Source organism: Oncorhynchus gorbuscha, linkage group LG15, assembly GCF_021184085.1.
Source record: "Oncorhynchus gorbuscha isolate QuinsamMale2020 ecotype Even-year linkage group LG15, OgorEven_v1.0, whole genome shotgun sequence".
Taxonomy (NCBI): domain Eukaryota; kingdom Metazoa; phylum Chordata; class Actinopteri; order Salmoniformes; family Salmonidae; genus Oncorhynchus; species Oncorhynchus gorbuscha.
This window is the reverse complement of record NC_060187.1, coordinates 7,964,457-7,980,670: the sequence shown is the minus strand read 5'-3', so window position 1 is coordinate 7,980,670 and position 16,214 is coordinate 7,964,457. Positions and strand designations below refer to the sequence as shown.

Sequence of the window (16,214 nt, the reverse complement as noted above, 5' to 3'; positions counted from 1 at the left end):
ATCCATGTCTTCGGCGCCCGGGGAACAGTGGGTTAACTGCCTTGCTCAGGGGCAAAATGACAGATGGTCAGCTCGGGGATTCGATTCAGCAACCTTTCGGTTACCCTTCCAACGCTCTAACCACGAGGCTACCCGTCCAACGCTCTAACCACGAGGCTACCCGTCCAACGCTCTAACCACGAGGCTACCCGTCCAACGCTCTAACCACTAGGCTACCCGTCCAACGCTCTAACCACTAGGCTACCCGTCCAACGCTCTAACCACTAGGCTACCCGTCCAACGCTCTAACCACTAGGCTACCCGTCCAACGCTCTAACCACTAGGCTACCTGTCCAACGCTCTAACCACTAGGCTACCTGTCCAACGCTCTAACCACTAGGCTACCTGCTCAATGCTCTAACCACTAGGCTACCTGTCCAACGCTCTAACCACGAGGCTACCTGCTGTATAGCTAGTCTATTCGTTTACTCATCTATCACTGAACAGAAGCATTTAGCTTGCGATAATGAAGCCTAAATCAAGTGTAGGTCTATTTTGCTTGATCTCGTAAAAGGCAACTCCAAAATCCCACGGAGGTTGTGAAATATGAACACGAGACTCCCACATCATGATGAATATACCTTTAATTTAAGACCCTACGACTGCTCCCTAACATAGCAGAGTGAAGGTAGGAAACAGATGAAACGGAAATCAAAAGCATGGCCTTGTCTTGGGCTCAGTTTCAAAATATCATCATTTATTTTTAAAACGACAGAGGTTCCACACATTCCATACGTTGCCATGACGCAAGTTGTGTGGGAAGAAATATTTGTATTTGATTCTGTTATATTTCATTATATTCTCAGCCTACTATAAAAAATATATTATACTATAAAATATGTGCGTGACTGATCAGGGCAAGCCTAAAGGGTTCTTGTCAGTTGAATGAACTATTGATTTCATTGGCTCAGCCATGTGGCCTATCGGCTGCACACACCAGTAACATAAACTCATAACATGACTTTCTATGTTTTCTTATGGTGTATATTGAATGGATTTATAAAAATAGACATCCACCCTCATAAATGCACGTTGTTCTGTCCTTGAGCTGTTCTTGTCTATTGTTGTTCTGTATTATGTTATGTTATGTGTGGACTACAGGAAGAGTAGCAGCTGCTTTTGCAACAGCTAATGAGGATCATGTACACATGTACAGTGCCTTGTGAAAGTATTCGGCCCCCTTGAACTTTGCGATCTTTTGCCACATTTCAGGCTTCAAACAAAGATATAAAACTGTATTTTTTTGTGAAGAATCAACAACAAGTGGGACACAATCATGAAGTGGAACGACATTTATTGGATATTTCAAACTTTTTTAACAAATCAAAAACTGAAAAATTGGGCGTGCAAAATTATTCAGCCCCTTTACTTTCAGTGCAGCAAACTCTCTCCAGAAGTTCAGTGAGGATCTCTGAATGATCCAATGTTGACCTAAATGACTAATGATGATAAATTACAATCCACCTGTGTGTAATCTAGTCTCCGTATAAATGCACCTGCACTGTGATAGTCTCAGAGGTCCGTTAAAAGCGCAGAGAGCATCATGAAGAACAAGGAACACACCAGGCAGGTCTGAGATACTGTTGTGAAGAAGTTTAAAGCCGGATTTGGATAAAATGAGATTTCCCAAGCTTTAAACATCCCAAGGAGCACTGTGCAAGCGATAATATTGAAATGGAAGGAGTATCAGACCACTGCAAATCTACCAAGACCTAGCCGTCCCTCTAAACTTTCAGCTCATACAAGGAGAAGACTGATCAGAGATGCAGCCAAGAGGCCCATGATCACTCTGGATGAACTGCAGAGATCTACAGCTGAGGTGGGAGACTCTGTCCATAGGACAACAATCAGTCGTATATTGCACAAATCTGGCCTTTATGGAAGAGTGGCAAGAAGAAAGACATTTCTCAAAGATATCCATAAAAAGTGTCGTTTAAAGTTTGCCACCTGGGAGACACACCAAACATGTGGAAGAACCAAAACGATATGTTTGGCGTAAAAGCAACACAGCTCATCACCCTGAACACACCATCCCCACTGTCAAACATGGTGGTGGCAGCATTCATGGTTTGGGCCTGCTTTTCTTCAGCAGGGACAGGGAAGATGGTTAAAATTGATGGGAAGATAGATGGAGCCAAATACAGGACCATTCTGGAAGAAAACCTGATTGAGACTGGGACGGAGATTTGTCTTCCAACAAGACAATGATCCAAAACATAAAGCAAAATCTACAATGGAATGGTTCAAAAATAAACATATCCAGGTGTTAGAATGGCCAAGTCAAAATCCAGACCTGAATCCAATCGAGAATCTGTGGAAAGAACTGAAAACTGCTGTTCACAAATACTCTCCATCCAAACCTCACTGAGCTTGAGCTGTTTTGCAAGGAGGAATGGCAAAAAATGTCAGTCTCTCGATGTGCAAAACTGATAGACATACCCCAAGCGACTTACAGCTGTAATCGCAGCAAAAGGTGGCGCTACAAAGTATTAACTTAAGGGGGCTGAATAATTTTGCACGCCCAATTTTTCAGTTTTTGATTTGTTAAAAAAGTTTGAAATATCCAATAAATGTCATTCCACTTCATAATTGTGTCCCACTTGTTGTTGATTCTTCACAAAAAAATACAGTTTTATATCTTTATGTTTGAAGCCTGAAATGTGGCAAAAGGTCGCAAAGTTCAAGGGGGCCGAATACTTTCGCAAGGCACTGTACATTCTACCTCAATTGGGCAGACCAACCAGTGCTCCCGCACATTGGCCAACTGGGCTATCTACATTGTGTCCCGCCAACCCCTCTTTTACGCTACTACTACTCTCTGTTCATCATATATGCATAGTCACTTTAACCATCTCTACATGTACATACTACCTCAATCAGCCTGACTAACCGGTGTCTGTATGTAGCCTCGCTACTGTATGTAGCCTCGCTACTGTTATTTTTATTTATTTACTTACCTAACACCTTTTTAAACACTATTGTTAGAGCCTGTAAGTAAGCATCACTAAGTTCTACTACACATGTTGTATTCAGCGTTTCACTGTAAGGTCTACTACACCTGTTGTATTCAGCATCTCACTGTAAGGTCTACCTACACCTGTTGTATTCAGCATTTCACTGTAAGGTCAACCTACACCTGTTGTATTCAGCATTTCACTGTAAGGTCAACCTACACCTGTTGTTTTCAGCATTTCACTGTAAGGTCTACTACACCTGTTGTTTTCAGCATTTCACTGTAAGGTCTACTACACCTGTTGTATTCAGCATTTCACTGTAAGCAGTCAGTCTAATTAGAGATGTAGTCATCACTGTAAACGTTGTCTATAGCAGGAGGCAGACAGCCAGTCTAATTAGAGACGTAGTCATCATTGTAAACGTTGGCTATAGCAGGAGGCAGACAGCCAGTCTAATTAGAGACGTAATCATCATTATAAACGTTGGCTATAGCAGGAGGCAGACAGCCAGTCTAATTAGAGACGTAATCATTATAAATGTTGGCTATAGCAGGAGGCAGACAGCCAGTCTAATTAGAGACGTAGTCATCATTGTAAACGTTGGCTATAGCAGGAGGCAGACAGCCAGTCTAATTAGAGACGTAATCATTATAAACGTTGAGTATAGCAGGAGGCAGACAGCCAGTCCAATTAGAGACGTAATCATTATAAACGTTGGCTATAGCAGGAGGCAGACAGCCAGTCTAATTAGAGACGTAATCATCACTGTAAACGTTGGCTATAGCAGGAGGCAGACAGCCAGTCTAATTAGAGACGTAATCATTATAAACGTTGGCTATAGCAGGAGGCAGACAGCCAGTCTAATTAGAGACGTAATCATTATAAACGTTGGCTATAGCAGGAGGCAGACAGCCAGTCTAATTAGAGACGTAGTCATCACTGTAAACGTTGACTATAGCAGGAGGCAGACAGCCAGTCTAATTAGAGACGTAATCATTATAAACGTTGGCTATAGCAGGAGGCAGACAGCCAGTCTAATTAGAGACGTAGTCATCACTGTAAACGTTGGCTATAGCAGGAGGCAGACAGCCAGTCGGGAGGGGGAGTAAAGAGAGAAACGTGGAGGAGGGGGGAGTAAAGAGAAACGTGGAGGGACGGGGGAGTAGAGAGAGAAACGTGGAGGGACGGGGGGAGTAGAGAGAGAAACGTGGAGGGAGGGAGTAAAGAGAGAAACGTGGAGGGAGGGAGTAAAGAGAGAAACTTGGAGAGAGGGGGAGTAAAGAGAGAAACGTGGAGGGAGGGGGAGTAGAGAGAGAAACGTGGAGGGAGGGGGAGTAGAGAGAGAAACGTGGAGGGAGGGGGGAGTAGAGAGAGAAACGTGGAGGGAGGGGGGAGTAGAGAGAAACGTGGAGGGAGGGGGAGTAGAGAGCGAAACGTGGAGGGAGGGGGAGTAAAGAGAGCGAAACGTGGAGGGAGGGGGAGTAGAGAGAGAAACGTGGAGGGGGGGGAGTAAAGAGAGAAACGTGGAGGGAGGGGGAGTAGAGAGAGAAACGTGGAGGAGGGGGGGTAGAGAGAGAAACGTGGAGGAGGAGGGGGGTAGAGAGAGAAACGTGGAGGAGGAGGGGGTGAGTAGAGAGAGAAACGTGGAGGGAGGGGGAATAAAGAGAGAAACGTGGAGGGAGTAAAGAGAGAAACGTGGAGGGAGGGGGAGTAAAGAGAGAAACGTTGAGGGAGGGGGAGTAAAGAGAGAAACGTGGAGGGAGGGGGAGTAAAGAGAGAAACGTGGAGTGAGGGGGAGTAAAGAGAGAAACGTGGAGGGAGGGGGAGTAGAGAGAGAAACGTGGAGGAGGGGGGAGTAGAGAGAGAAACGTGGAGGAGGAGGGGGGAGTAGAGAGAGAAACGTGGAGGAGGAGGGGGAGTAGAGAGAAACGTGGAGGGAGGGGGAATAAAGAGAGAAACGTGGAGGGAGTAAAGAGAGAAACGTGGAGGGAGGGGTGGAGTAAAGAGAGAAACGTGGAGGGAGGGGGAGTAAAGAGAGAAACGTGGAGGGGGTGGGGGGAGTAAAGAGAGAAACGTGGAGGGAGGGGGGAGTAAAGAGAGAAACGTGGAGGGAGGGGGAGTAAAGAGAGAAACGTGGAGGGAGGGGGAGTAAAGAGAGAAACTTGGAAGGGGGAGTAAAGAGAGAAACTTGGAAGGGGGGGGTAGCTACATAGAAAACATTGTGTGTGTAAAATAACATGCGCAGAATGTGCTCTTGGTCCTTAGCATTGAGAAAGAGGTTTGTTTGGGGGGGGGGGGGGGGCACAGCTTTTTGTTTGTGCAGAATGAATCATGATGCTCATACTAACGTGGCGCCTTTCTCCGAGCATTGTGACCTTTAATCACCTGCACGCGGAGTTAGAATGAAGACAACCCGGAAGGGATAAATCACATGAAGGACCATTTCCACTGAGTCCCACCTGCTCCTGACGGTGCTGTGACTGCAGCTTGTGGAAGCTGGCCAGCTCCTCCCTCTGCAGGGCCAGCGTCCTCTGTTTCTCCTGCTCCAGGAGAACGTTGCCGCGGTGACGGCCAGGGAAGGAGGCGCGCTCGGTGAGGGAGGCGCGTTGTAGTTCGATGTGGCTGTCCTGCTTGGCGATGATGGCCTGAAGGGAGGGGAAACGGGAAGGGAGGGGAGCACGGGAGGGGAAACGGGAGGGGAGACGGGAAGGGAGCACGGGAGGGGAGACGGGAGGGGAGCACGGGAGGGGAGCGGGACGGGAGCCGGGAGGGGAGACGGGAAGGGAGCATTGGAGCGGAGACGGGAAGGGAGGGGAGCACGGGAGGGGAGACGGGAAGGGTGGGGAGCACGGGAGGGAGACGGGAAGGGTGGGGAGCACGGGAGGGGAGACGGGAAGGGAGGGGAGCACGGGAGGAGCACGGGAAGGGAGGGGAGCACGGGAGGGAGGAGCACGGGAAGGGAGGGGAGCACGGGAGGAGAGGAGCACGGGAAGGGAGGGGAGCACGGGAGGAGAGGAGCACGGGAAGGGAGGGGAGCACGGGAGGGGAGACGGGAAGGGAGGGGAGCACGGGAGGGGAGACGGGAAGGGTGGGGAGCACGGGAGGGGAGACGGGAAGGGTGGGGAGCACGGGAGGGGAGCACGGGAGGGGAGACGGGAAGGGAGGGGAGCACGGGAGGGGAGACGGGAAGGGAGGGGACGGGAGACAGGAAGGGACGGGAGACAGGAAGGGACGGGAGACAGGAAGGGACGGGAGACAGGAAGGGACGGGAGACAGGAAGGGACGGGAGACAGGAAGGGACGGGAGACAGGAAGGGAGACAGGGAGGGGGGTGAAGGGAGGGGGGCACGGGAGGGGAGATGTGGGTCAACTTCTTGAAAGCATAAGGCTGGTGGTCACAGACCATAACCAATCAAAAGGAGAGTCTAGCAGTCTCCATGTGATGTCATTTTAACATTTTTGTTCACATACAAACAGACTAGTATTTGGGGTCTAGCCCTGGTAAGAAGACTGCAGTCCTGTTGAATGTTCATGGCCCAGTCACACACACAGACAGGACAGGACTGGACTGGAGGAGAGCTACATGTCATGTGGAGTATGTTGAGAGGTCGTCGAGAGGGTACCTAGGAAAACGTGAGTGTTTACCTGCAGGCTGTAGAGTCTCTGGGACAGCATCAGCACCCGGTCAAAGAACTAGTTGAGGCAGAAACAGGAACGTTAGGAAAGAGAAGGTCAACAGACAACTGTAGGTTGTCATAGATACACGTCTGTTTTATACCGATGGTTTGGACACTCTGGGCACACCTTATAGAGGCCATAATAACGCATCAGGTTTGATATAGAGGCCAGAATAACACATCAGGTTTGATATAGAGGCCAGAATAACACATCAGGTTTGATATAGAGGCCAGAATAACACATCAGGTTTGATATAGAGGCCAGAATAACACATCAGGTTTGAAGAAGCTTAACAGAGGTTAAAATACCAACTGAAACGAGCACATCTACCTCGGCCTCAGGGAAGGTGTTAGACCAGATGGGGCTCCAGGTGGCTGGAGAGGCCTCTTCCTCCTCCTCATCATCATCAGCCTGTACATCACACATTATACACACCACACCCACCTTTACACACATAACCCCCATTACGCACCCACCATTACACACCCACACTATTATACCCACCATTACACACACACAACCCCATTACACACACACACACAACCCCATTACACACACACACAACCCCATTACACACACACACAACCCCATTACACACACAATTACACACACACACAACCCCATTACACACACAATTACACACACACACAACCCCATTACACACACAACCCCATTACACACACAACCCCATTACACACACAATTACACACACAACCCCATTACACACACAACCCCATTACACACACAACCCCATTACACACACAATTACACACACAACCCCATTACACACACAACCCCATTACACACACAATTACACACACAACCCCATTACACACACAATTACACACACACACAACCCAATTACACACACAATTACACACACAACCCCATTACACACACAATTACACACACAACCCCATTACACACACCAATTATTATACCCACCATTACACCCACCCACCATTACACACACCCATTATTATACCCACCATCACACACACAACCCCATTACACACACACAACCCCATTACACACACACAACCCCATTACACACACACAACCCCATTACACACACCCACCATTACACACACACAACCCCACACTGTTGTGTTGGGTGTGTGTTTGTATATTTGACCCACCTGTGGCTGCTCCAAGGTCTGACTAGCCTGGATCTTCGTAAGCTGGGGGTCAGAGCAGCCTTTCTGGGTCTCGTCTCTGGCCCTGTCCCCTCCACTGTGGTTCTTCTTCTTCACAATGCCTTCGAACACGCACAAACACAGAGTCAAACACCTTTTAGATCATAATACGTGATTCTATGGACAGAGTTTAGATCAGCATTCGTACTCTAAGATGCTTTGTGGATACGGGGCTCAGAGCAGGCAGACGGAGTGGACTCACTCTTGTTGAGGATGATGGGCCTGCTGTCATAGCCCCCGAAGGTGTCTGCTCTCCTGGGCAGAGCCCCGGATCCTGAACCCTCCTCTAGACGTGAAACTGGCTCTCTCACACCAGACAGCAACAGGTTCTGAAGACTCTCCACTATGGAGGGGGAGGCGGGGGGAGAGGAGAGGGAGAGGAGAGAGAGTAACAATGTTTCAAGGCTGTCTTTATGATAGGACAAGATTTGCGAGGAGCCGACCCTCCCGTGGTAACAGACTGGTGTAGGGAGGAGCCGACCCTCCCGTGGTTACAGACTGGTGTAGGGAGGAGCCGACCCTCCCGTGGTAACAGACGGGTGTAGCGAGGAGCCGACCCTCCCGTGGTAACAGACGGGTGTAGCGAGGAGCCGACCCTCCTGTGGTAACAGACGGGTGTAGGGAGGAGCCGACCCTCCTGTGGTAACAGACGGGTGTAGGGAGGAGCCGACCCTCCCGTGGTAACAGACGGGTGTAGGGAGGAGCCGACCCTCCCGTGGTAACAGACGGGTGTAGGGAGGAGCCGACCCTCCCGTGGTAACAGACGGGTGTAGGGAGGAGCCGACCCTCCCGTGGTAACAGACGGGTGTAGGGAGGAGCCGACCCTCCCGTGGTAACAGACGGGTGTAGGGATGAGCCGACCCTCCTACGGTAACAGATCTAACACACCTGATTAAACTTGGCACTGTTATTAGAAAGCAACGCATTGATTTTCACTGTCACAGAGACGATACACAACTTAAAATCATCTGGTGACACAGTAAAAGTTATCTTCACGGATAAATTAAGACTGCATCAAGTGATTTAAATATTTAAATGGCTCACAACTTCCTCCAGCTGAATAAAAAAAACAAGTTTTCTTATTGCTGGAGTTAAAGTACACAGAGAGAATCTGGCAGCACATTTTAATTCACAGGAAATAAAGATAAGACCAGGTTAAAAAAAAACCTAGGCCTTATTTTAGATTCTCAACTAAATATCAAATCACACATTAGGAATGTGATCAAAATAGCTTTTACCACCTGAGGAACATTGCAAAGGTGCGGCCACTTCTCCCTCAGGCTGATACAGAGAGACTCATCCATGCTTTCATTACAAGCAGGCTTGACTACTGTAATGCTCTCCTGTCTAGGTCTACCCAAGAAAGCCATCAGCTGCAAAACATACAGAATGCTGCAGCACAGATACAGACCAAGACCAGACGGAGAGCACATATTACACTGGTTTTAAACACTGACTGCCTGTGAGTTTTAGAATACATTTGAATATTCTTCTATTGGTTTTTAAATCAATCCAATCCATGATTGTGCACCACAATACATGTCAGCTTTTAAGTTCTGTACCCAGTAGGTCCCTCAGGTCCTTTTAACAATCCCAAAGCCTGGGACCAAGAGGCATGGAGAGACAGCCTTTAGTTACTGAATAGCCTGCCAGAGAGGGGCAGAAACTGTGGACGTACGGGATTGGGCAGACTTGATACAACATTTTGAACAGTAATGTATTGTTGTCTACCTTCTTGCCCTTTGTGCTGTTGTCTGTGCCCAACAATGTTTGTACCCTGTTTTGTGCTGCTACCATGTTATGTTTCTACCATGTTGTCGTCATGTTGTGTTTCTACCATGTTGTTGTCATGTTGTGTTGCTACCATGTTGTCGTCATGTTGTGTTTCTACCATGTTGTCGTCATGTTGTGTTTCTACCATGTTGTCGTCATGTTGTGTTTCTACCATGTTGTCGTCATGTTGTGTTGCTACCATGTTGTCGTCATGTTGTGTTGCTACCATGTTGTCGTCATGTTGTGTTGCTACCATGTTGTCGTCATGTTGTGTTGCTACCATGTTGTCGTCATGTTATGTTTCTACCATGTTGTCGTCATGTTGTGTTGTCGCCATGTTGTGTTGCTGCCATGTTGTGTTGCCGCCATGTTGTGTTGCCGCCATGTTGTGTTGCCGCCATGTTGTGTTTCCGCCATGTTGTGTTGCCGCCATGTTGTGTTTCCGCCATGTTGTGTTGCCGCCATGTTGTGTTGCCGCCATGTTGTGTTGCCGCCATGTTGTGTTGCCGCCATGTTGTGTTGCTGCCATGTTGTGTTGCTACCATGTTGTCGTCATGTTGTGTTGCTACCATGTTGCCGTCATGTTGTGTTGCTACCATGTTGCCGTCATGTTGTGTTGCTACCATGTTGTCGTCATGTTGTGTTGCTACCATGTTGTCGTCATGTTGTGTTGCTACCATGTTGTCGTCATGTTGTGTTGCTACCATGTTGTCGTCATGTTGTGTTGCTACCATGTTGTCGTCATGTTGTGTTGCTACCATGTTGTCGTCATGTTGTGTTGCTACCATGTTGTCGTCATGTTGTGTTGCTACCATGTTGCCGCCATGTTGTGTCGCCGCCATGTTGTGTCGCCGCCATGTTGTGTTGCTGCCATGTTGTGTCGCTACCATGTTGTGTTGCTACCATGTTGTCGTCATGTTATGTTTCTACCATGTTGTCGTCATGTTGTGTCGCCGCCATGTTGTGTCGCCGCCATGTTGTGTTGCTACCATGTTGTGTCATGTTGTGTTGCCGCCATGTTGTGTGCGCCGCCATGTTTGTGTACCATGTTGCCGCCATGTTGTGTTGCTGCCATGTTGTGTCGCATGTTGTGTTGCTGCCATGTTGTGTCGCTACCATGTTGTGTTGCTACCATGTTGTCGTCATGTTATGTTTCTACCATGTTGTCGTCATGTTGTGTCGCCGCCATGTTGTGTCGCCGCCATGTTGTGTCGCCGCCATGTTGTGTCGCCGCCATGTTGTGTCGCCGCCATGTTGTGTCGCCGCCATGTTGTGTTGCCGCCATGTTGTGTTGTCGTCATGTTGTGTTGCTACCATGCTGTTGTTGTCGTCTTAGATCTCTCTTTATGTAGTGTTCTCTCTCTTTTTGTTGTTGTGTTGTCTCTTGTCATGTGTGTTTTGTCCTATATTTTTATTGAATTTATTTTTAATCCAAGCAGGAGGCCTTTTGGTAGGCCATCTGGTAGGCCATCATTGAAAATAAGAAGTTGTTCTTAACTGACTTACCTAGTTAAATAAAGGTTCAATAGATTAAAAAAATAAATAAAAACTGTATTCATTGGATCAGTCTGAAACGTTGCACTGCTGCAACCTAGTGGCCAACATTTAAATTGCGCCTAGTCTCTTACGTGATATAGTGGCCCATCTCTTGCATTTCAAAGATGGAACAAAAGAAATAGAAAACGCATGTTTTTCTCTTTATATTATCTATTACCAGATCTATTGTGTTCTATTCTCCTACATTAATTTCACATTTCCACAAACTTCAAAGTGTTTCCTTTCAAATGGTACCAGGAATATGCATATCCTTACTTCAGGTCCTGAGCTACAGCCAGATAGATAAGGGTGTCATTTTAGGTGAAACGTCCCTCCCAGCCTAGTGTGTCAGACTCGATTCCCCATTTATTTATTTGTAGGCTATAGCCGTTAAGTAATATAGCCTAAATAATTACATTTTCTTTAAGCTCCCTGTCTGGCACCTGACCTATTTAGACTGTTCATTTTATATATATTTTTTTCTTCTTCCTTTTTTAAATTTGATTTTTTTAAATTAACATCACATTTACATAAGTATTCAGACCCTTTACTCAGTACTTTGTTCAAGCACCTTTAACAGCGATTACAGCCTCAAGTCATCTTGGGCATGAAGCTACAAGCGTGGGACACCTGTATTTGGGGAGACATTTAGAGACTTGTCCTGAAGCCACTCCTGCATTTAATGTTTTCATTTCACCTTTATTTAACGAGGAAAGTCAGTTAAGAACAAATTCTTATCTACCAAAAGGCAAACAGGTTCCTGCGGGGAGAGGGGCCTGGGATTAAATAAAATAAATATATTATATATTGGACAAAACACACATCCCGACAAGGGAGACAACACAACACTACATAAAGAGAGACCTAAGACAACAACAGAGCAAGGCAGCAACACATGACAACACAACATGGTAGCAACACAACATGACAACAACATGGTAGCAACACAACATGGTAGCAGTACAGAACAGGGTACAAACATTATTGGGCACAGACAACAGCACAAAGAGCAAGAAGGTAGAGACAACAATACATCACGCAAAGCAGCCACAACTGTCAGTAAGAGTGTCCATGATTTGAGTCATTGAATGAAGAGACTGAGATAAAACTGTCCAGTTTGAGTGTTTGTTGCAGCTCGTTCCAGTCGCAAGCTGCAGCGAACTGAAAAGAGGAACAACCTGTTTAATACGACACACAGACTATTTGAAATGAGAGCTTCCTTTACATGTTGTTTACTCAAATACTTTCATTCAAATCATATGTTTTTCCTTTCAATACCATATGACAGAGTGTGTGTGTGTGTTACCTTGTGTTTGTGTAAGTGTGTGTGTGTGTGTGTGTGTTGTACCATCAGTGATGGTCCCCTTGAGCAGTGTCTCCCCCTGGTGGAGGTCTGAGGCGTCACCTCGCAGCATTAGGCGGGAGCGGAAGGTCGTGTCCTCGTGACCAGACACCAGACACATGTCTGAAAACAGCTGCAGCTTCTCTGTCAGCAACGTCACGATCTGGGAGTCCTTCTGGCTCAGACGCTCTGGGACAGGAGAACGGGGACAGAAAGAATTAACAGTTCGTTACATGAAATGCCAGGAACAGAAACATTAAAAGGTGAATGTTAACTGGAGCATGACCACCACCTAGTGGTCTAGCATCAACATAACACTATTGACCACCACCTAGTGGTCTAGCATCAACATAACACTATTGACCGCCACCTAGTGGTCTAGCATCAACATGACACTATTGACCGCCACCTAGTGGTCTAGCATCAACATGACACTATTGACCACCACCTAGTGGTCTAGCATCAACATGACACTATTGACCGCCACCTAGTGGTCTAGCATCAACATGACACTATTGACCGCCACCTAGTGGTCTAGCATCAACATGACACTATTGACCTAGTGGTCTAGCACCTGAGTGGTCTAGCATCAACATGACACTATTGACCACCACCTAGTGGTCTAGCATCAACATGACACTATTGACCACCACCTGGTGGTCTAGCATCAACATGACACTATTGACCACCACCTAGTGGTCTAGCATCAACATGACACTATTGACCGCCACCTAGTGGTCTAGCATCAACATGACACTATTGACCGCCACCTAGTGGTCTAGCATCAACATGACACTATTGACCGCCACCTAGTGGTCTAGCATCAACATGACACTATTGACCACCACCTAGTGGTCTAGCATCAACATGACACTATTGCCCGCCACCTAGTGGTCTAGCATCAACATGACACTATTGACCGCCACCTAGTGGTCTAGCATCAACATGACACTATTGACCGCCACCTAGTGGTCTAGCATCAACATGACACTATTGACCGCCACCTAGTGGTCTAGCATCAACATGACACTATTGACCGCCACCTAGTGGTCTAGCATCAACATGACACTATTGACCGCCACCTAGTGGTCTAGCATCAACATGACACTATTGACCGCCACCTAGTGGTCTAGCATCAACATGACACTATTGACCACCACCTAGTGGTCTAGCATCAACATGACACTATTGACCGCCACCTAGTGGTCTAGCATCAACATGACACTATTGACCGCCACCTAGTGGTCTAGCATCAACATGACACTATTGACCGCCACCTAGTGGTCTAGCATCAACATGACACTATTGACCGCCACCTAGTGGTCTAGCATCAACATGACACTATTGACCGCCACCTAGTGGTCTAGCATCAACATGACACTATTGACCGCCACCTAGTGGTCTAGCATCAACATGACACTATTGACCACCACCTAGTGGTCTAGCATCAACATGACACTATTGACCGCCACCTAGTGGTCTAGCATCAACATGACACTATTGACCACCACCTAGTGGTCTAGCATCAACATGACACTATTGACCACCACCTAGTGGTCTAGCATCAACATGACACTATTGACCACCACCTAGTGGTCTAGCATCAACATGACACTATTGCCCGCCACCTAGTGGTCTATCATCAACATGACACTATTACAAAGACGAGGCCATTGGTCCTGTCGTCGTAAGTCACCTTGGAACTCGTTGAATCTGGCGGCTCGAGCCTCCTCCTGCTCACTGAAGAGTCTCTCCTCAGTGTGTGGACAACTATCGAGAGAAACAGAGAGAGAGAGAGAGCGAGAGAAACAGAGAGAGAGAGATCGAGAGAGGCGAGTTAGCTAGGAATCGAAGCCTTGGGTTTAGATACAAAGCAGCGTTTCAACTCCAGTACTGGGGACCAACGGTGTATCGAGGTTCTGTTTTTAACTACTTAGTCCCATTGAGGAGCAGTATCAAACCACCTGATGTTTTACAATTATGTTCAGCTGGAGTGAAAGATGGTGTGGCGCCGTGCTTAACAACCGTAGTTGACAGGCTGTATGGTGGTGCTGGGAGAGGAAGACCCAGACCTCCATTAATTAGAAAAGATAAGTCCTTTACACAAGACAAACACTGCCAGAGTTGTTGAGTCTGTAACCGGGTACAAGACATCCCATGTCTTGTAAAAGGTCATTAAAATGAAAAATGAGAACGAAATGTCGACATTAAAACGACACAGGTCAGGCAGAGTAATGTGTTTTAATGAGCTGGGCCACGTACCCACAAAAGCATGTCAGAGTATGACTGCTGATCTAGGATCAGTTGATTTTACGATCTTAGTAAGTAAGATAAATGGACAGATCCTAGATCGGCACTCCTACTTTGAGGGGGTTTGTGGTATACGGCCCTGGAGTGAAACACAGCATACACAAAATGGGTCCTCAGTGCTGCAGCAATACCTGTAAACGAGCTGTACGGCCGGCCGAGAGGGGGTGTACGGCCGGCCGAGAGGGGGTGTACGGCCGGCCGAGAGGGTGTACGGCCGGCCGAGAGGAGGTGTACGGCCGGCCGAGAGGTGTATAGACGGGCAGGACTATCTTTTCACCTGTGCCGCCCCAAACCAAGCTCTGATTAGTTATTTTCCGCACGGTTCCAATAAAGTGTGGTGCCTGCGTAACCAGTCCAGCTTGGCTCAGCGGAGAGAAAGCATGGAGGGGGGAGAGGGGAGGAGATCGGGCTGGGCGATATAGAATTCGTTTGGCTCAGTGGAGAGAAAGCATGGAGGGGGGAGAGGGGAGGAGATCGGGCTGGGCGATATATAGAATTCATTTGAATTAATATTTTAGCACGATATTCCAGATGCCTGTATTGCAAGATTCATGTTTATAAAAAAAAAAAATTAAGAGCGTTTATGTCCGTTTCCTCTGGACTTTTCTCTTCTGCTGTGACTGTACACCTTCCCATTTACTCCCTCACGCCAAGCCCCTCCCCACGCACGCCTAGCCCCTCCCCACGCACGCCAAGCCCCTCCCCACGCACGCCAAGCCCCTCCCCACGCACGCCAAGCCCCTCCCCCCCACGCACGCCAAGCCCCTCCCCACGCACGCCAAGCCCCTCCCCACGCACGCCAAGCCCCTCCCCAAGCACACATTAAACGTTTCATTCATTTTTGGTTCTATCAGGGCTGCCCAACCCTCTTCCTGGAGATCTACCGTCCTGTGGGTTTTCAGTCCAACCTTCTTCCTGGAGATCTACAGTCCTGTGGGTTTTCAGTCCAACCTTCTTCCTGGAGATCTACCGTCCTGTGGGTTTTCAGTCCAACCTTCTTCCTGGAGATCTACCGTCCTGTGGGTTCAGTCCAACCTTCTTCTTGGAGATCTACCGTCCTGTGGGGTCAGTCCAACATTCTTCCTGGAGATCTACCGTCCTGTGGGGTCAGTCCAACATTCTTCCTGGAGATCTACCGTCCTGTGGGGTCAGTCCAACCTTCTTCCTGGAGATCTACCGTCCTGTGGGTTTTCAGTCCAACCCTAATTTAACACAGCTGATTCTACTTATTAGCTGCTCAACGACCTGAACTAACTTAAATCAGATATGCTAAATTAGAGTTGGACCCGAAAACCTACAGGACACTATCTCTCCAGGAAGAGAGTTGGGCAGTTCTATAGGCCTGGCATATTCAAAGGTTTAAGGACCTTGATTGGGTTATTTTGCC

At 47.7% G+C, this 16,214-nt stretch overlaps 1 protein-coding gene across 3 annotated transcripts in view; it reads right to left on the bottom strand.

Moving 5' to 3' along the window:
* The window catches only part of LOC123996622 (rho guanine nucleotide exchange factor 18-like), a 114,391-nt gene that overhangs the window by 20,332 nt on the left and 77,845 nt on the right, over positions 1-16,214 (bottom strand). For all 3 annotated transcript variants that reach the window (XM_046300132.1, XM_046300133.1, XM_046300134.1), the window contains 7 exons: positions 14,214-14,287; positions 12,524-12,706; positions 8,069-8,209; positions 7,810-7,928; positions 7,001-7,081; positions 6,638-6,685; positions 5,453-5,638 (listed from right to left, as the gene is read on the bottom strand). In XM_046300132.1, coding sequence (XP_046156088.1) covers positions 5,453-5,638; positions 6,638-6,685; positions 7,001-7,081; positions 7,810-7,928; positions 8,069-8,209; positions 12,524-12,706; positions 14,214-14,287 — 832 coding nt within the window. The remainder of the gene's footprint in view (positions 1-5,452; positions 5,639-6,637; positions 6,686-7,000; positions 7,082-7,809; positions 7,929-8,068; positions 8,210-12,523; positions 12,707-14,213; positions 14,288-16,214) is intronic.